Below are 20,726 nucleotides of genomic sequence, written 5' to 3'. Positions count from 1 at the left end.
TTATTCCCCAGTAAAACTTCTGTACTGCTAATTCTGTCCCAGCATCTGCTTCTCAGAGAATTCAACCTGTGTCACCCCTGAACAAGGCGCAGAATTTATTGACACATTCTCGTCTCTCAGAAACTCCTGCACCTGTAACTGTGGTTATTGTCGCTGGCACTTTTTTTTTTTTTTTTTGAGATGTAGTCTCACTCTGTCACCCAGGCTGGAGGGCAGTGGCGTGATCTTGGCTCACTGCAACCTCCACCTCCTGGGTTCAAGTGATTCTCCTGCCTCAACCTCCCGAGTCGTTGGGATTAGAGGCGTGCGCCATCACACCTGGCTAATTTTTGTATTTTTAGTAGAGATGGGGTTTCACCATGTGGGTCAGGCTGGTCTCAAACTCCTGACCTCGTAATCCGCCCGCCTCAGCCTCCCAAAGTCCTGAGAATACAGGCGTGAGCCACCACGCCCAGCCGTCACTGGAACTTCTTAGCCAATCAACAAACACTTGTCTTCTGATCCCCAAAACAGATTTCACTAGCCTTATTCTCAATTAGACCCAACTTTGACTTCCCTTTATATTTCCTTACCTATTCTAACATTTAATAATGGTAGGTTGACTAATCCTAGTGGATATTCTGTTTTCAGTCAGATATGCACAAGACTTGAGGGAAAAAAACGTTCATCCAAAGAATCAAGTAAAAAGTGAAGGGTCGGGCACGATGGTTTATGCCTGTAATCCCAGCACTTTTGGGAGGCCAAGGCAGGTGGATCACGAGGTCAGGAGTTTGAGACTAGCCTGGCCAACATAGTGAAATCCTGTCTCTACTAAAAATACAAAAATTAGCTGGGCATGGTGGTACATGCCTGTAGTTGCAGCTACTCAGGAGGCTGAAGCAGAAGAATTGCTTGAACCTGGGAAGCGGAGGTTATGGTGAGCCGAGATCATGCTACTGCACTCCAGCCTGGGCAACAGAGCGAGGCTCCATCTCAAAAAAAAAAAAAAAAGTGAAGTATACAGTTAGTACTGTTTGAGATGGGGTCTTCGTATGTTGCCTAGGATGGTCGTGAACTCCTGAGTTCAAGGGATCCTCCCACCTCAGCCTCCAAAGCAGCTGGGATTACAGGCACACACCACAGCACACAGCCTACTAGTGTCTTCTTTTTTTTTTTTTTTTGAGACAGAATCTTGCTCTGTCGCCCAGGCTGGAGTGCAATGGCACCATCTCAGCTCACCACAACCTCTGCCTCCCAGGTTCAAGTGATTCTCCTACCTCAACCTCCCAAGTAGCTGAAACTACAGGCACATACCACCACATCCGGCTAATTTTTGTATTTTTAGTAGAGACAGGGTTTCACTATGTTGGCCAGGCTGGCCTCGAACTCCTGACCTCGTGATCAACCTGCCTCGGCCTCCCAAAGTGCTGGGATTAGAGGTGTGAGCCACCACAGCCACCACACCTGGCCTAGTGTCTTAATACTTACATATTTGCTTATGATTCCATGGAGTGCCTGGTAGGATGGCTTGTCTATATTCCATGTGGTGAGGACTGGGCTCATTCAGGCAGCTTTCATTTGGACTGGAGAAGCCAAGATGGCCTCACTCACTTCTGGCTACTTGGATGGCTGACTGTAATGCTGAACCCTCTCTCCTTACCATCCTTCATCCTACAGGGTCTCTCTTTTCAAATGGTCTATCAGGGTAACTGGACTTCCATGAAGGCCCAGGGTTCCAAGAGGGCAGAAACAGAAGCTGTGGCAGCACATCTGGAGGTCCCTCAGATCTGTGTCTTGCTTCAACAGTGTTTAGATGGAACAGACTCAGGGACTCTCTCTCAAAAATTAGAAACAAAACCAAACCAAACCCCGGAAGCTGTAATGCCTCTTAAGGTCCAGACCTCTTAAGGTCTAGAACTCAGGGAATATCACTTCTGCCACATTCTTTAGGTGAAAGCTAGTCAGAAGCCTAGCTCAGATTCAAGAGGAGGGGGAATAAGCTTTACTTACTGATTGAAAGTGGGCAAAGTCACACTGCCTGAGGGCAAGTGGGTGGGAGGCATTGTTGTGGCCAACTCTGGAAGCAATCTACCACAGCAGATATGAGGAAAAGTTCAGAAGTGTAACGCATGCAGCACCCATCTCCTCAAAATTAGGCTTACACTCTGTTTTGACTAGAAGAAGTCTGTCTGCATTTTTCCTTCCTCCTCCTCCTCCTCCTCTGTGGCTGCTGGGCTGACAAGAAAGCAGTATCTTTCTTTTGAGCAGCAAACTGGTCAAGAGGAGTCTAAAAGTACTTGTGCTACTTCTTTGCACCACTGCCCTCCAGCAGTGAAAGAGTGAGGCTTGTCTTAATAAAACAAAAACAAAAAAACAAAGTTACACATCCCAAAAGACAGTGTAAATTCCCTAAAAGTAAATTAAGTTCAGAAAATGAGATGGAAATGAGTATTTTGATCACTACTAAATCTCCATAGTATCTAACACATAGTAGTCACTCAATACTTACTGAATGGAGGGGTCGGGTGCAGTGGCTCAAGCCTGTAATCCCAGCACTTTGGGAGGCCGAGACGGGCGGATCATGAGGTCAGGAGATCGAGACCATCCTGGCTAACCCGGTGAAACCCCGTCTCTACTAAAAAATACAAAAAACTAGCCGGGCGAGGTGGCGGAGATCCGGCCACTGCACTCCAGCCTGGGCGACAGAGCGAGACTCCGTCTCAAAAAAAAAAAAAACAAAAAAAAACCTTACTGAATGGATAAAAGTCATATTACAATCTTTCAATAGCTCCCTTCATATTCACCCCTTCCTTTTCTTTACTGTTCATAACCAGCTTTTAGTTAAAGTTCTTCTCATCAGACAGTTACAATGGACTACTAACCATCTTCCCCCTCTCCTAAATCTCCTTCCTCCTCACCTCAATTTATCTAGAACAGCAGATCAATTTTGAAACATTTCTATTTACAAACTTTTAATTGTTTCCTATTGTATTCTGAATAAATTGTCGAGTCTTTACTCAGGTACCATGTACCTTCTGCAATCTGGCCTCAAATTTGGGAACCTAAAATTTCTCCCAATATTCCCAAATACAAATCTTTATGTTCTGGCGAACTAATCCAGATTGACATAACACACACCGTGCTTTCCTACCTCTAGTCTAGACCTTTGCCTTTATCATATTCTAGACCTGGATTTCCCTCCTATACCTTCACCTACTGAAACCTTAGCGGTCACTTCAAGCCTGAACCTTGATGCCAGCTTCTTTCCAATGTCTTCCTGGGTCATTAAACTTGCAGTTCTCCTCTTCTTTGAAATTACTTTTTGTTGTTGTTGTTGTTGTTGTTTTGTTTTGTTTTTGTTTTGTTTTTTAAAGAGTCTATGCTCATGCTACCTCATGCTGTAAGATGGTTCAGTATTAATAAACTGGCTCATAGCTCCTTTACCAGATCATAAACTCTTTGAAAACAGGAGCCATGCCAGTCAAACTATTTTTTTTTTTGTATTTTTTGGACACAGTGTACGGCATCATGTAGACATTGGATAAGTCAGTGATTCTGGAAATGTTTCCATTCAGGGAGCTCCATTAAGGAAAAAAAAAAAGGCCAAGCTGGTGGCTCACACCTGTAATCCCAGCACGTTGGAAACTCAAGGCAGGCCGATGACCTAAGGTCACGAGTTCAAGACCAGCCTGGCCAACATGGTGAAACTCCATCTCTACTAAAAATACAAAGTTAACTGGGCATGGTGGCGGGCGCCTGTAATACCTGCTACTAGGTAGGCTGAGGCAGCTAGAATCCGGGAGGCGGAGTGAGCTGAGATCACACCACTGCACACCAGCTTGGGTGATAAGAATGAAACTCTGTGTCAGGCCGGGCTCAATGGCTCACGCCTGTAATCCCAGCACTTTGGAGGCTGAGGTAGGCGGATCACGAGGTCAGGAGTTCGAGACCAGCCTGGCCAACAAAGTGAAACCCCTGTCTCTACTAAAAATACAAAAATTACCCGGGTGTGGTGGCACGCACCTGTAATTCCAGCTACTCCGGAGGCTGAGGCGGGAGAATCACTTTAACCCGGGAGGCGGAGGTTGCAGTGAGCTGAGACCACACCATTGCACTCCAGCCTGAGTGACAGAGTGAGACTCCATCTCAAAAAAAAAAAAAAAAAAAAAGAATGAAAATGTGTCAAAAAGAGAAAGAAAAGGCCGGGAGCGGTGGCTCACGCCTGTAATCCCAGCACTTTGGGAGGCCGAGGCGGGCGGATCACGAGGTCAGGAGATCGAGACCATCCTGGCGAACACGGTGAAACCCCGTCTCTACTGAATATACAAAAAAAATTAGCCGGGCGTGGTGGCGGGCGCCTGTAGTCCCAGCCTCTAGGGAGGCTGAGGCAGGAGAATGGCGTTAACCCGGGAGGCGGTGGAGCTTGCAGTGAGCGGAGATCGTGCCACTGCACTCCAGCCTGGGCGACAGAGCGAGACTACGTCTCAAAAAAAAAAAAAAAAAAAAAAAGAAAAAAAAGATTGTAGGAAAACCCAAAAACAACAACCTTGTATTATTTAAGTTTACCACACATACAGAAAAGTGCACATACCAAAATGTTCAGCTCAATTACATTTCACAAACTGAACACTCATGCAAGTAGCTCTCGTAACAAAACACACAACGCAACCAGGACCTCAAAGTCCTCTTAGTGTCGGAACCCGATTTTAATCGATTACATGTACTTTGTAAATTTAGCCTGAGAGAGAGATCACGTATTTGAAGACGTCTCGTATCTTTCCTTCATCTGCCCTCCTCACTTTCCCACGCCTCGCCCACACAGAGAAGCATGCGCGTACCCACCACCGCTCCCTCCCCACCTCAGACTGGGGACCACCGTTGTGTTTTTTATTTTTTTGTAAATGAACGCATGGAAACAAACCAACAACATCTTCAGTGGAACAGGTATGTTAGTACCAAACTGTCAAAAGGAACTAGTGATCCTTCATCTTAAAAATCTGTTCACGGCCGGGCGCGGTGGCTCAAGCCTGTAATCCCAGCACTTTGGGAGGCCGAGACGGGCGGATCACGAGGTCAGGCGATCGAGACCATCCTGGCTAACACGATGAAACCCCGTCTCTACTAAAAGATACAAAAAACTAGCCGGGCGTGGTGGCGGGCGCCTGTAGTCCCAGCTACTCCGGAGGCTGAGGCAGGAGAATGGCGTGAACCCGGGAGGCGGAGCTTGCAGTGAGCCGAGATCACGCCACTGCACTCCAGCCTGGGAGCACAGCAAGACTCCGTTTCAAACTTTCATACAAATAAATAATAAAGTACACTATGGCCGGGCGTGGTGGCTCACGCCTGTAATCCCAGCACTTTGGGAGGCCAAGGCGGGCGGATCACGAGGTCAGGAGTTCGAGACTAGCCTGGCGTGAAACCCCGTCTCTACTAAAAATGCAAAAAATTAGCCGGGCTTGGTGGCGGGCGCCTGTAATTCTAGCTATTCGGGAGACTGAGGCAGGAAAATCGCTTGAACCCGGGAGCTGGAGGTTACAGTGAGCCGAGATCGCGCCATTGCACTCCAGCCTGGGTGACAGAGTGAAACTCCGTCTCGGGGGAAAAAAAAAAAAATCTGTACTATACGGTGTTGCTCTCTATGAGTGCTATTTTAACGTAGGTACCTCTCAGGACTCCTCTCCGAATATTCAACATGGCCGCATGCGCGTCTATAAGCAACATGGCCGCTCTGCCAGTCACCAACATGGCAACCACAGCCTCACTGTGCCCGGAAGCAAGAAAGAGCTGGTAATAAGGACTATATTGGCCGCTCTGCCAACACCTAACGTGGCTCTCTTTATAGCTTCCAAGAAAGCGCGACACCGGAAATGACTTTTCTGTCTTGCTCATCTCTAGGGGTCATTTTCCGGTTAGCCTTCGGGGTGCCCGCGAGAGAATTGGTTATATCCTGGAGCGAGTGCTGGGAGGTGCTAGTCCGCCGCGCCTTATTCGAGAGGCGTCAGGGCTGGGAGACTAGGATGTCGGACACGTGGAGCTCTATCCAGGCCCACAAGAAGCAGCTGGACTCTTTGCGGGAGAGACTGCAGCGGAGGCGGAAGCAGGACTCGGGGCATTTGGGTGAGGCACTGGGCTGCTGGGGCCGAGGCTCAACTGGGGAGGACGGGCGGGATCCCTAGAGAAAAAGCTCCAGAGTCACTGCCCTTTACCAAACGGCCGTTTCTATAAAGCCTCGTACATTGGTACTCTGTCTCCCCCTTCAGCAGCACAGACCTTCGCCCTTCTGCAAGTAGTTCGCCGTTCCTCCTCACCCTGGGCCTCGGTTCTTCTTGCTCACTTTTATCGGACGGATGCTTGAGCCCCACCCTCGTCCTCCTTGCCCATTCCTCTTTAGACTGCGAGGACGTCGCCTTTGTGAGGCTTCTTAGCCCCCTATCCCACGAAGCAGCAAGAACCGCTTTTTGTTGCTGCTATGGCGCTTTGTTCCCTCAGTTATAACGACTATTTTGTAGTGGTCATTTTTTGGCACCTGTGGGTACAGTAAGCAAGGAATGAACCTTCATATCCACAGTGCCCAATTTGGTGGCCCGTACAGAGTGGCACTCGGTGTTTTTGAATGAGTACCCCTGCCGGCATTGTCTTAGCAATTTACATACCTAGCAGGAATCTGAAAATATTTGTGTTTGATTTCCAAACTTTTTCTCCTCTCCTGTTGCCCCTATGTCGCGATCATAAAACTTGAAGGAAATTTAAAAGATTGTTAAGTTCACTCTTATCCACTCCTTACCCCCAGGACAAACTCTGAATTATTTAAGGCAAACTAGTAACAAAGCTCTGCAAAAATAGTGACTCAATATCACCCTTGTGGTAGATTGTTCCAATATTTGTCAGTATCTTCAACTCCATCTCTAAATCTTGTCTAGATCATGTTAGGTTCATGTGCTCATATTCTGGCCCCTAGAAATAGAAGATACACTGGCAGGATCCTCTCACCTAATTAATTATCCTTTCTTAGCTACAGTGCTCATGGGTCTAATTAGACAAAAATAAGTAAGAAATTGCCCCTGTCCTCAAGAATTTTAAAAACCATAGGATTCAGGCCGGGCGCGGTGGCTCAAGCCTGTAATCCCAGCACTTTGGGAGGCCGAGATGGGCGGATCACGAGGTCAGGAGATCGAGACCATCCTGGCGAACACAGTGAAACCCCGTCTCTACTAAGAAATACAAAAAATAGCCGGGCGAGATGGCGGGCGCCTGTAGTCCCAGCTACTCGGGAGGCTGAGGCCGGAGAATGGCATGAACCCGGGAGGCGGAGCTTGCAGTGAGCTGAGATCCGGCCACTGCACTCCAGCCTGGGCTACAGAGCGAGACTCCGTCTCAAAAAAAAAAAAAAAAAAAAAAACAAAAACCATAGGATTCAAAGGTAGATGCTTACAAAAAGGAATATAATAGGATATATGTATGAAACCAAACGAATGAATCTACAGTCTGTACAGTGAAGAGAAGTAACGAGCTGGTGTAGGTAGTGAAGCCATCAAAGCCATCATAGTGGAATTGGCACTTGAATTTGGCCTTTATGGCTATATAGGACCTAGATAATTAAAGAGGTAAGAGGGGAGGATAGTAAAGTAAGAAGTGCAAGTTATTTGATCAGGCAATAATTAGTAGTTAAGTCTCAGAGTAGTTCCTGAATTACCTAAGAGGCAGAGTTTTTTTTTCTCCTTGCTCTAGAAACTTCATTGATTTATTTATAGATACAATTTTTTGTTTTGTTTTGTTCTGTTTTGTTTCCCCTATCCTGTTTTGAAACTTTTTTTTTTTGAGACGGAGTCTCGCTCTGTCACCCGGGCTGGAGTGCAGTGGCCGGATCTCAGCTCACTGCAAGCTCCGCCTCCCAGGTTTACGCCATTCTCCTGCCTCAGCCTCCCGAGTAGCTGGGACTACAGGCGCCTGCCACCTCGCCCAGCTAGTTTTTTGTATTTTTTAGTAGAGACGGGGTTTCACGGTGTTAGCCAGGATGATCTCGATCTCCTGACCTCGTGATCCGCCCGATCTCCTGACCTCGTGATCCGCCCGTCTCGGCCTCCCAAAGTGCTGGGATTACAGGCTTGAGCCACCGCGCCCGGCGAAACTTTTTTTTTTTTTGAGACAGAGTCTCGCTCTGTCGCCCAGGCTGGAGTGCAGTGGCCGGATCTCAGCTCACTGCAAGCTCCGCCTCCCAGGTTTACGCCATTCTCCTGCCTCAGCCTCCCGGGCAGCTGGGACTACAGGCGCCTGCCACCTCGCCCAGCTAGTTTTTTGTATTTTTTAGTAGAGACGGGGTTTCACGGTGTTAGCCAGGATGGTCTCGATCTCCTGACCTCGTGATCCACCCGTCTCGGCCTCCCAAAGTGCTGGGATTACAGGCTTGAGCCACCGTGCCCGGCCCTATTTTGAAACTTTTTAAAAATGTGCATAAATGATGCCAGCGACTTTTTTTGCTTTTGTTTTTGAGTTAGGATCTCTCATCGTTGCCCAGGCTGGAGTGTAGCAGTCCTCCCAGCTCATCCTGTGAGTAGCTAGGACTACAGGTGCATGCCACCATGCCTGGCTAATTTTAAAATTTTTAGTAGCGATAAGGTCTCATTATGTTGCCCAAATTTGTCTTGAACACCTGGGCTCAAGCTGTCCTCTTGCCTACACCTCCCAAAGTGTTTGAATTACAGGTGAGAGCCACCATATCCAGGCTATTTAATTTTCTTGTGGAATCTTTTCCCTTTCAGTAATGGCAGTTGCAAAAGGGGACCTGAGGATCAGGTAATTGTTTGTTTCAACAGAGTGATCTGCAAAATTATTTAGTTAGTTAGTTAGAGACAGTCTCCCTCTGTCACCCAGGCTGGAGTGCTGTGGCATGATCATGGCTCACCGCTGCCTTGACTTCCCAGGCTCCAGCGATCCTCCCACTTCAACCTCTCAAGTAGCTGGGGCCACAGGCGTGTGCTACCATGCTCAGCTAATTTTTGTATTTTTGGTAGACGAGGTTTCACCATGTTGCCCGGGCTGGTCTCTGAACTCCTGAGCTAAAGCAGTCCACTCGCCTTGGCCTCCCAAAGTGCTGGGATTACAGGCGTGATGAGCCACCATGCCTGGCCTACAAAATTAACTTTTAAAAAGCCACTATATTGGTGTACTACATCATTGATTACTTTGTGTTCACGTTTCTGTCGTTTTTGTAACAGACCATCCTCTGTCTGTGGTGGTGGTGGTTGTTTCTTGGTTTTAATTGTTCCTCATCATACTTATTTTTTTTCTTTTTTTTGAGACGGAGTTTTTGCTCTTGTTTCCCAGGCTGGAGTGCAATGGTGCGATCTCTGCTCACCGCAACCTCCGCCTCCCAGGTTCAAGCGATTCTCCTGCCTCACCCTCCCGACTAGCTGGGATTACAGGAATGTGTCACCACTCCCGGCTAATTTTGTATTTTTAGTAGAGACAGGGTTTCTCCATGTTGGTCAGGCTGGTCTCGAACTCTGGACCTCAGGTGATCTGCCCGCCTCGGTTTCCCAAAGTGCTGGGATTACAGGTGTGAGCCACTGTGCCGGGCATCGTACTTCTTTATACTTTTCCATTTCTAAATTCATACTCTTTCAATGAATGATTCTAATTGTTCTTGGTCATTTTAAGCTTCATTTCATTTTTCTTTTTTGTTGGTTTTTTTTTTTTTTTTGAGGCGGAGTTTTGCTCTTGTTGCCCAAGCTGGAGTGCAATGGCACGATTCTCCTGCCTCAGCCCCCCGAGTAGCTGGGACTACAGGTGCATGCCACCACACGTAGCTAATTTTTTTGTATTTTTAGTAGAAACGGGGTTTCACCGTGTTAGCCAGGATGCTCTTGATCTCCTGACCTCATGATCTGCTTGCCTCGGCCTCCCAAAGTGCTGGGATTACAGGCATGAGCCACTGTGCCTGGCCATTTCGTTTTTCCATGATATTAGCTACATTTTGGTATTAGCCAAACTTTTTGCTGTATGCAGACCTAACTACTAGAGCCTTGATACTTTCATCCAGGTCCTTGCTAAACATGTTTAATATTTTTGACACTAAGACTGTATTCTCCCTGCATGTAAATATCCTTTTTTATGTTTATTTTTTCTTTTTTAGATATGAGTATCTCTTGACTTGTATATCTAGCTAATAATATAGCTAAGACCCTTTTTTCTGTGTGTGTGTGTGTGTAAGACAAGAATCTCATTCTGTTACCCAGGCTGGAGTTCAGTGACATGAACACAGCTCACTGCAGTCTTGACCTCAGGGCTCAAGTGATCCTCCTGCCTCAGCCTCCTCCTGAGTGGCTAGCACCACAGGTGTGCCCTGCCATGCACGCGTAATTTTTAATTTTAATTTTTTTGTAGAAACCGGGCCTTGCCATGTTGCCCAGGCTGGTCTTGGACTCTTGGACTCAATCTGTCCTCCCACCTTGGCCTCCCAAAATGCTGGGATTACAGACGTAATCCCAGCCTAGTTAAGACTCTTATAAAAGTATTTCTGGGGTTGTAATTAAATGTATCTTGTCTTCTGACCCAGAGCTTGATCTGACCCATCATTTGGTACTGTGGTAATAGGTAAAGATGAAACACACAAATTAAACCAGAATGTCACTGTTCTTTCTGTGTTATTTTGATTATTTCAAAGAATGTATTTTGTTGAGCTTTAGGATTCTTAGGAAACCCTTGTGAAACATACTCTATCGTAAGTTTTTTTTTTTTTTTGTATCCATATCATTAATAGTGGAAAATACTGTGGGCAAAATATTGGGAGACCTTCGTTAGATTGGCATTTTTATCATTCATTCATTCATTTATTTATTTATTTATTTATTTATTTATTTATTGAGATGGAGTTTTGCTCTTGTTGCCCAGGCTGGAGTGCAGTGGTGCTATCTCAGCTCACTGCAATGTCTACCTCCTGGGTTCAAGCAGTTCTCCTGCCTCAGCCTCCCGAGTAGCTATGATTACAGGTGTCCACAGCCTTTGGAAGGCTAAGGCGGGTGGATCACCTGAGGTCAGGAGTTCAAGACCAGCCTGGCCAACATGGTGAAACCCTGTCTTTACTAAAAATACAAAAATTAGCTAGGTTTGGTGGCAGGTGCCTGTTGTATGTACTACAGGCACATACAACCTTGCCCAGCTAATTTTTTGTATTTTTTGGGGAAAACACCCAACAGGTTTTTTAGGTTGCTTAGGTTGGTCTTGGACTCTTGGGCTCAAGTGATCCTCCCTCCTCAGCCTCCCAAAGTGCTGGGATTATAGGCATAAGTCTCCATGCCTGGCCTCCTTCCTTTTTAAGGATAAATAATATTCCACTGTATGTATATGACACATTTTGTTCGTTCATCCATGGGTGGGCGTTTGGGTTACTTCCACCTTTTGGCTATCGTAAATAATGCTGCTATGAACCTGGGTGTATGAGTATCTCTTTGAGACCCTGCTTTAATTCTTTTTGGCGTATACCGAAAAGTGGAATTGCTGGATTGTATCGTAATTCTATTTTTGATTTTGAGGAAGCGCCATCCCAATGGGTGTGATATCTCATGTTGGTAAAGTATATCTTTTTTTAAAAAAAAATTACTTAAAAAATATCTTTAATTGAAACAAACTAGATTTGGCCAGGTTTAGCACATAGTAAATATGTGAACTTCTCCAGTATATTTCACGAGATTGAAGATGTGCATATAAATGTTGACATGTTTAAGGATTCAGCAAATTAGTAATCTGACCATATTAATTTCAGTGGTCCTCTTAATTAAAGGGTAAATCAAGTATTATGTATTATTTTGCTGAACCCAACACATTATTTTCGTTAGATTAGAAGCAGAGTGTCAGTGTAGTTGCAGCAGAGCAGAGGCATTGAGTAAATGTGTTGAATAAATAAATGAATGAATACCTTATGAAGGATTTGGAACCCAGGGATTTGGAATCATTTTCTGGACAGTAACTGGTTTTAGGGATGATAAAACTTTTCCCCAAATGTCTGTATACATACAAAACTTTGCACGTGAAAAGTTTACAGAATTTCACGTGAATAACAATTGTATTAATCAGCAGTTAAGTTTTATCCATCATATTAAACAAAAGCTCCCTCTTCCCAATAACCTTAAAAGAGGTATTTTCAGCTCTAATATTCTGAATGTAATGTGGGGGGAAGAAAACCTCCCAGGAGGTGTTATTAATACAAGGATTCATAACCAAAATTATATCACCAGATATTGGAATGAGCAGTATTAAAGCAGTCAAATTACCAATGAGAAAAGTCAATATCAAGTCATAGGTACTTAAATATTTATGTTAACGTGGTTCTTTTTTTCTTTTTTTTTGAGATAGAGTCTGCCTCTCTTACCCAGGCTGGAGTGCAGTGGCGCAATCTCGGCTCACTGCAGCCTCTGCCTCCTGGGTTCAAGCAATTCCCTGCCTCAGCCTCCTGAGTAGCTAGGATTACAGGCATCTGCCATCACGCCCAGCTAATTTTTTTTGTATTTTTAGTAGAGACAGGGTTTCATCATGTTGGCCAGGCTGGTCTTGAAATCCTGAACTCGTGATCCACCCGCTTCGGCCTCCCAAAGTGCTGGGATTACCGGCATGAGCTACCGTGCCCAGCCTAACATGGTTCTTTTTATAGATTTCTCACTTAAAAATTTTCTCACTTCTTAATTACTTAGAGAACATCTAAATTCACTTACTAACTGGAGAAACTGAAAATGAAAGAAGAAATGGGTGAGAGTGGAATCCTCCCACCTCAGCCTGCTGGGACTATAGGCACAGGCCACCATGTGTGGCTAATTTAAAAAAAAATTTTCTGTAGAGACACTGGGTTTCACCATGTTCCCCTGGCTGGTCTGGAACTCCTGGGCTCAAGTGATCCTCCCACCGTGGCCTGTCAGAGTGCTGGGATTACAGATACAAGGCACCACACCAAGCCCTGAGTCAGATTTTAATAAATTCAGTTTCCATTAGAGTGGAAAATTTTCAAATTAATGAATTATTTATTTATTTATATTCTTTGAGACAGAGTCTTGCTCTGTCGCCCCATCTGGAGTGCAGTGGCATGAACTTGGCTCACTGTAGCCTCCGCCTCCTGGGTTCAAGCAATTCTCCTGCCTCAGCCTCCTGAGTAGCTGGGATTATAGGCTTGCGCCACCACCCCCAGCTAATTTTTTTTTTTTTTTTGTATTTTAGTAGAGACGGGGTTTCACTATGTTGGCCAGGCTGGTCTCGAAATCCTCACCTCAAGTGATCCGCCCACCTCAGCCTCCCAGAGTGCTGGGATTACAGGTGTGAGCCACAGTGCCTTGCCAGAGTAGAAATATTTAAGTAAACAAAATATTTCTAAATGTAAACTAATGGCCTACTTATTTTATTTAGCAATTTCAGTTCAGGTACTAGGAGTTTAATATTTCATCTATATTTTAATTAAATAACCACAGATATTAGGCTTTCTCGAAGGTAACATTTTGTCCTAATTTTAGTTTCTCAAATCTTATTAAGGTTATGATGGCCACCCAGCTTGTGAAGTAATAGATGATAACAATATAGTCAGGAAATACCATTTAGTAACCAAGGCTTCAGCAAAGTGTTAAGATTTTTGTGATTGTGAGTGTTACAGGTAACACTGTTGGCCCCCAACATTGTCATTTTGTACACTTTGTTGATCAATGGCCTGAATTCATTAAAATTCACACTACATGCCTCAAAAAGAATATTGGATCCCAGCCTAGGTTGTTGAGTATATTCCTGGCCTTTATTAAAATGTAGGTTGATAGAAAGGTGGTAGGGATATTTAAATCTATCATGCTGCTAATTTACTTTCTTTGTAGCACAACAAGGATAGGGAATTAGGAAAACATTACTCACCCAATAGAGAAAAGTTAGATAGAAAATCCAGTATTGACAAAACAGTTAATGCTTTAGTATGATTGAGGATAGGTAATCTAGTGCTAAAGTTGGTCAGAGAATTTCCTGCACAAAATGAAAGATCTATGTATGGGAATGCCAGAGAATTTGACTTCTCAGAAATATATAGACCAACAGTGGTTGCCTTTTTTCATTTTTACTTCTCTTCATTCTTAGATCTACGGAATCCAGAGGCAGCATTGTCTCCAACCTTCCGTAGTGACAGCCCAGTGCCTACTGCACCCACCTCTGGTGGCCCTAAGCCCAGCACAGCTTCAGCAGTTCCTGAATTAGCTACAGATCCTGAGTTAGAGAAGAAGTTGCTACACCACCTCTCTGATCTGGCCTTAACATTGCCCACTGATGCTGTGTCCATCTGTCTTGCCATCTCCACGGTAATGACCTGACAGAGTTAGGATTTACAACTTATTTTCAGTTCCTGGTCAGTGTCTTATTGCCCCTACCTCCCCTTCTTCTCTAGCCAGATGCTCCTGCCACTCAAGATGGGGTAGAAAGCCTCCTGCAGAAGTTTGCAGCTCAGGAGTTGATTGAGGTAAAGCGAGGTCTCCTACAAGACGATGCACATCCTACTCTTGTGACCTATGCTGACCATTCCAAGCTCTCTGCCATGATGGGTGCTGTGGCAGAAAAGAAGGGCCCCGGGGAGGTAGCAGGGACTGTCACAGGGCAGAAGCGGCGTGCAGAACAGGACTCAACTACAGTAGCTGCCTTTGCCAGTTCATTAGCCTCTGGTCTGAGCTCTTCAGCATCAGAACCAGCAAAGGAGCCAGCCAAGAAATCAAGGAAACATGCTGCCTCAGATGTTGATCTGGAGATAGAGAGCCTTCTGAACCAACAGTCCACCAAGGAACAACAGAGCAAGAAGGTAGGGGTCATGTGAAAATACTCTCACAATATGCTCTTAATTATAGCTTTGTTTGACAGGGATTTACCCCTAGGGCAAGGAACTGTTTTTAGAATTGAGGGTTTACAGTGGTTCTCAACCGGGGATGATTCCCTACTGCCCAACTCCCAGGGGATCTGGTAATGTGGAGACATTTTTATTATCACACATGGGGGAGTGCTATTGGCATCTAGTGGGTAGAGGCCATGGTTGTTAAACATCCTACAGTGCATAGTAGGACAAACCCCCACAACAAACAGTTGTCTGTCCCAAAGTGTCAATAATGCCAGTGTCGACAAATTCTGATTTAGATAATCTGTCATTGAATCTGAAAGAATTGGATCAAGAGAAGAGGAATCCAAATATATAGAAATATAGGGGCCGGGCGCGGTGGCTCAAGCCTGTAATCCCAGCACTTTGGGAGGCCGAGACGGGCGGATCACGAGGTCAGGAGATCGAGACCATCCTGGCTAACACGGTGAAACCCCGTCTCTACTAAAAAATACAAAAAACTAGCCGGGCGCGGTGGCGGGCGCCTGTAGTCCCAACTACTCGGGAGGCTGAGGCAGGAGAATGGCGTGAATCCGGGAGGCGGAGCTTGCAGTGAGCTGAGATCCGGCCACTGCACTCCAGCCTGGGCGGCAGAGCGAGACTCCGTCTCAAAAAAAAAAAAAAAGAAATATAGGGAGATATTTCTCCCTGTATTTCTGGAGAGGAATACTAGACCAGTTATAGAAATTGACTAAATAATGTGAATTGGTTCTGAGTATAAGTATTGGCCTGACATGAGTTCTTATCTGTTTGGTACTTCTAGTGCGTAAGTTTGAACAAATTAATTAACTTCTCTTGAGCCTTAGTCTTTTCATCTGTAATGTGAAGATAATACCAGCATATCCTGCCTTATAGAATTGAATAGACTCTGAGCTAAAAAGTAAAGTGTTTAGCACTATACTTTTTAGTTCAGCACCCAGTAAATATGTTTTTTTTGTAGAAGGAATGCCTTCCTGGGGAGGGGACGTTAATATAATGCTTAGCAGTAGGAACCAAGCCTCTTCCATTTTAATTTCATCCCAAATGCATATTTGTGAGGAAGGACTGAACCCCTAACAAATCTCTTATCTGAAGGCTCCAATTTTCCAATATTAAGTTAGCTAATTTAGGGCTAGGCACAATGGCTCATTCCTGTAATCTCAACACTTTGGGAGGCCGAGGTGGGAGGATCACCTGAGGCGAGGTGTTCAAGACCAGCCTGGGCAAAATAGTGAGACCCTATCCCCACAAAAAGTAAAGTAATTAAAACATTAGCTGGCATGGTGTCTTGCACCTGTATTCCCAGCTACAATTGAAGGCTGAGCTGGGAGGATCACTTGAGCCTGAGAGTTCAGTGGGATAAACAGTGAGTTATGATTACACCACTGCACTCTGGCCTGGGTGACAGCAAGATCCCATCTCTTTAAAAAAAAAAAAAAAAAAAAAAAACTGATTTATCTCTTGTAAGACATTAATGTCAAAAAGAACTTGCAGAGTTGGTCTAAGAGCCAGTTTGATCTACAAGACATTTTAAGTCCAAGGCTACTTCTGTCACAGGTCAGTCAGGAGATCCTAGAGCTATTAAATACTACAACAGCCAAGGAACAATCCATTGTTGAAAAATTTCGCTCTCGAGGTCGGGCCCAAGTGCAAGAATTCTGTGACTATGGAACCAAGGAGGAGTGCATGAAAGCCAGTGATGCTGATCGACCCTGTCGCAAGCTGCACTTCAGGTCTCTTGGAAGGGAATGAGGTGGGATGGGTTTGTCAGAAGCAGCCATTCCTTTTCAGCATATTCTTTCCAGTCATTGGGGTTCTGTCTGTAATCTTACTTAGTTTATGGTTTGTGTAAGTCCTCCAGACCCTGAAGGTATACTTTCAGAAGTACATTGTGTGGGAAGAATACAGGCTGTACTCCCAAATACCTTTTTTTTTTTTTAAAAAAAGAAAAAGCTCCCTCCTTAGAATAACAAGGTATGTCTGTCTCTCAGCCACAGTGAAAGTTACAGTACTCTGAAAGCAGGATAATCTTAGGAGAAAAGGAACCTGAACTCTTAGGTCAGTGTTTTATTCTGTTCTAACCAACTAAGTCTCCTGCACTGCTTGCCTTCCAGTGGTAAAATAGGAAACCCAGTCTTTACTGAGAGATGAATTACAATTGTTCTGTAGTATGAATTATGGATTTCCATGCTACCTGCCTCCCTTAAAACTCTTGGAGAAAGCTCTAACAATAGAATTAGGGGAGGGTAATAAAATAGGAGACATTTTGAAATCATTTGGAATTTTAACTGTTGGATCTACGTCTGGAGCACAATCTTGATTCTCCCTTTTTATTTTCCCAGACGAATTATCAATAAACACACTGATGAGTCTTTAGGTGACTGCTCTTTCCTTAATACATGTTTCCACATGGATACCTGCAAGTATGTTCACTATGAAATTGATGCTTGCATGGATTCTGAGGCCCCTGGCAGCAAAGACCACACGCCAAGCCAGGAGCTTGCTCTTACACAGAGTGTCGGAGGTGATTCCAGTGCAGACCGACTCTTCCCACCTCAGGTACCTGTCTGCTCAGAAAACTCGTCTCAACTTACAGATTTTGAGTAGGGCAGCCATACACGTTAAGAAAGCAGAGCATAATTCAGCAATCTTGTTTTGCTTATTGGGAATGGAGGGGGATAGATAAGCTTGTAAGGGAATAGGAAAAATCAAATGGAAAAGAGGGACTCGGGCCATGAATCTGAGAGTTAAAGTAGGGAAGATGACCAAATACCACTTTATGCAGTGGATCTGTTGTGATATCCGCTACCTGGACGTCAGTATATTGGGCAAGTTTGCAGTTGTGATGGCTGACCCACCCTGGGATATTCACATGGAGCTGCCCTATGGGACCCTGACAGATGATGAGATGCGCAGGCTCAACATACCCGTACTACAGGATGATGGCTTTCTCTTCCTCTGGGTCACAGGCAGGTAATGCAATTCCGTTATGTAGGTATGGACAGATACAGTACAGAGTGAATACTGAGTGGGAGATAAAATCCTGGGTTTTCGTAGCCCTGCTATTAAATGTATGACTGGTTTAGTCTTTTTTTCTTTTTTTCTGGGGGACATTCTCACTCTGTTGCCCAGGCTGGAGTGCAGTGGTGTGATCTCAGCTCACTGCAACCTTGGCCTCCCGGGTTCAAGCAATTCTCCTGCCTCAGTCTCCTGAGTAGCTGGGATTACAGGCACGTGCCACCATGCCCAGCTAATTTTTTCTTTTTGTATTTTTAGTAGAAACTGGGTTTCACCGTGTTAGCCAGGATGGTCTCTATCTCCTGACCTTGTGATCCACTCACCTTGGGCTCCCAAAGTGCTGGGATTACAGGCGTGAGCCACCACACCCAGCCAGTCTTTTTTTCTAGTGAGTCCTAATGCCCATTTACAATGCAAATTATACCCTGAATATATATGTAACTTTACATTTGTTCTTTGAGAAAGGTAAGGTTGTTGAGAATACTGTTTTATCTTTTCATTCTTAGATCCACCATGCTGCTTTTGGTGTTGTGCATGTAAATGTTCACTGAATGTCTACTGAAAAGGTGTTTATGGTGTTTTTAACACATCATATATTTTGAAGGAAAAAAAATAAGGGCATACAAATAGTTTAACTCATTTCTTCCTAGGGCCATGGAGTTGGGGAGAGAATGTCTAAACCTCTGGGGGTAAGTAGTGGTTGTGTTGCTTTCTTTTGAGGGTAATACTGTTATAGTGAGATACATGTTTTCTTCTCTCAGAGTATTCTGTGATTCCTTGCTTCTATAAATGGTACTACCCCTACACTGTACGTTTGGCTAAAACTCTAGTTCTTTTTTTATGCCCCACAGGTATGAACGGGTAGATGAAATTATTTGGGTGAAGACAAATCAACTGCAACGCATCATTCGGACAGGCCGTACAGGTCACTGGTTGAACCATGGGAAGGAACACTGCTTGGTGAGCAGCAGTGGGGCCCAATTCAATAGGTGGAGCACAAAAGAAGAATCATTTGATTTCTTACTGAGAAAAAGTTCAAAAGGTGGTTTCATAAGGTAATCTGTTATCTGTGGTGAGCAGGTTGGTGTCAAAGGAAATCCCCAAGGCTTCAACCAGGGTCTGGATTGTGATGTGATCGTAGCTGAGGTATGTGCTTCCCAGGCGTCCAAAGCTTCCACATTTCCATTGGTATCAGTTATTCATGTTGGGTGTATTCTCATCCCAGATTTTTCTCATTTAGATCATAAACGTAATACAAGGGGCTAGAATTGCAATCTTGTGTAACTTAAAAAGCAGCTACTTTTTATTTCCTAGGTTCGTTCCACCAGTCATAAACCCGATGAAATCTATGGCATGATTGAAAGACTATCTCCCGGCACTCGCAAGATTGAGTTATTTGGACGACCACACAATGTGCAACCCAACTGGTAAGGTGACCAGAGAACAGGCTAGTCCTCAAGGGGCTATTACTTATGATTAAGGACATAACTTAGTAGAGCTTCACACTGTATTCCACTAGTCCATAAATGAGCTTCAGAGGATTCATAAGCCACTTAAGCTTGTATTTAAACTGTTTTATGAGATTCTACAAATATTCATTAGAAACTCAACAGGTTCTAGGACCCAAAGCACTGCTCCCTAGGGTTTCTGTTCTCTTCACAACCTAAGGATCTTCCTCAGCCATTCTGTGATGTATTGAATCTGCCCCCTGGTGGTTATCAAGTTATCTATTTAATCTGTCAATAATTACATCTTTCACCCCTTTAATAGAGCTTAAAACACATGCTGCTGGCCGGGCGCGGTGGCTTAAGCCTGTAATCCCAGCACTTTGGGAGGCCGAGACGGGCGGATCACGAGGTCAGGAGATCGAGACCATCCTGGCTAACACGGTGAAACCCCGTCTCTACTAAAAATACAAGAAAATTAGCGGGGCGAGGTGGCGGGTGCCTGTAGTCCCAGCTACTCGGGAGGCTGAGGCAGGAGAATGGCGTGAACCCGGGGGGGCGGAGCTTGCAGTGAGCCGAGATCACGCTACTGCACTCCAGCCTGGGCGACAGAGCAAGACTCCGTCTCAAAAAAAAAAAAAAAAAAAACACATGCTGCTAGCATTTTGCTTATCCAAAGAGTACTCCCTGGTAGCAGCAACTCTGTGAAGCAGGCCTGGCTAAGCCTTAGTTACTAACCCTCAGATAATACAGATCCAGTCTATTTTAACACCAGAATCTATGCCAATTCTGAACTAGTCATTCTGCCATATACTATTCTAATGTTAAGTTCTTTTTAGAAGAATTGGCATATTTAATATGATGATAGGCAGTCTTCATTTGGTATGCATTTTTTAACACTATTAAACCCTCTAATTCCAGGATTTCTGGTTTCCTCCTCCTCTTCCCGTTTCAGGATCACCCTTGGAAACCAACTGGATGGGATCCACCTGCTAGACCCAGATGTGGTTGCACGGTTCAAGCAAAGGTACCCAGATGGTATCATCTCTAAACCTAAGAATTTATAGAAGTACTTCCTTACAGAGCTAAGAATCCATAGCCATGGCTCTATAAACTAAACCTGAAGAGTGATATTTGTACAATAGCTTTCTTCTTTATTTAAATAAACATTTGTATTGTAGTTGGGATTCTGAAGTCCATTCTGGCTCTGCCACTTAACAGGGTGTAATCTTGTGCAACTCATCTCTCAGTATTTCTTATATGTGAAATGGGAGTATTACCTCATTGGGTTGCTGTGAGGGTTCAAACTAAATGAGTGCATGGGAAACATTAAAATGATTATAGGCTAGGCACAGTAGCTCACACCTGTAATCCCAGCACTTTGGGAAGCCAAGGTAGGAGGGTAACTGTAGCCCAGGAGTTCAAGACTAGCC

The 20,726-nt window shown here is 44.7% G+C and overlaps 1 protein-coding gene across 1 annotated transcript; it reads left to right on the top strand.

The window, feature by feature from the left end:
* The first annotated feature begins 5,850 nt into the window (after positions 1 to 5,850).
* On the top strand, positions 5,851 to 20,480 carry METTL3 (methyltransferase like 3). Its single transcript, XM_025393054.1, has 11 exons — positions 5,851 to 6,096; positions 14,074 to 14,291; positions 14,378 to 14,782; positions 16,388 to 16,563; positions 17,173 to 17,389; positions 17,616 to 17,803; positions 18,499 to 18,537; positions 18,700 to 18,808; positions 18,929 to 18,994; positions 19,163 to 19,275; positions 20,249 to 20,480. The coding sequence occupies exons 1-11, from the start codon at positions 5,997 to 5,999 to the stop codon at positions 20,358 to 20,360; spliced, it is 1,743 nt and encodes a 580-aa protein (XP_025248839.1). The 5' UTR covers positions 5,851 to 5,996; the 3' UTR covers positions 20,361 to 20,480.
* The last annotated feature ends 246 nt before the right edge of the window (positions 20,481 to 20,726 follow it).

This window comes from Theropithecus gelada, chromosome 7b (assembly GCF_003255815.1).
Source record: "Theropithecus gelada isolate Dixy chromosome 7b, Tgel_1.0, whole genome shotgun sequence".
Classification (NCBI taxonomy): domain Eukaryota; kingdom Metazoa; phylum Chordata; class Mammalia; order Primates; family Cercopithecidae; genus Theropithecus; species Theropithecus gelada.
The sequence above is the reverse complement of the archived record's forward strand: the minus strand, read 5'-3'. Positions and strand labels throughout refer to the sequence as shown.

What these genes read in the sequence shown, in the direction of transcription:
- METTL3 (XM_025393054.1), top strand. Translation starts at nt 5,997, where the DNA reads ATGTCGGACACGTGGAGCTCTATCCAGGCCCACAAGAAGCAGCTGGAC. An exon ending in TCTGTCTTGCCATCTCCACG is followed by an intron (nt 14,292 to 14,377) that starts GTAATGACCTGA and finishes CTTCTTCTCTAG; the next exon opens with CCAGATGCTCCTGCCACTCA. An exon ending in GTGATGTGATCGTAGCTGAG is followed by an intron (nt 18,995 to 19,162) that starts GTATGTGCTTCC and finishes TTTATTTCCTAG; the next exon opens with GTTCGTTCCACCAGTCATAA.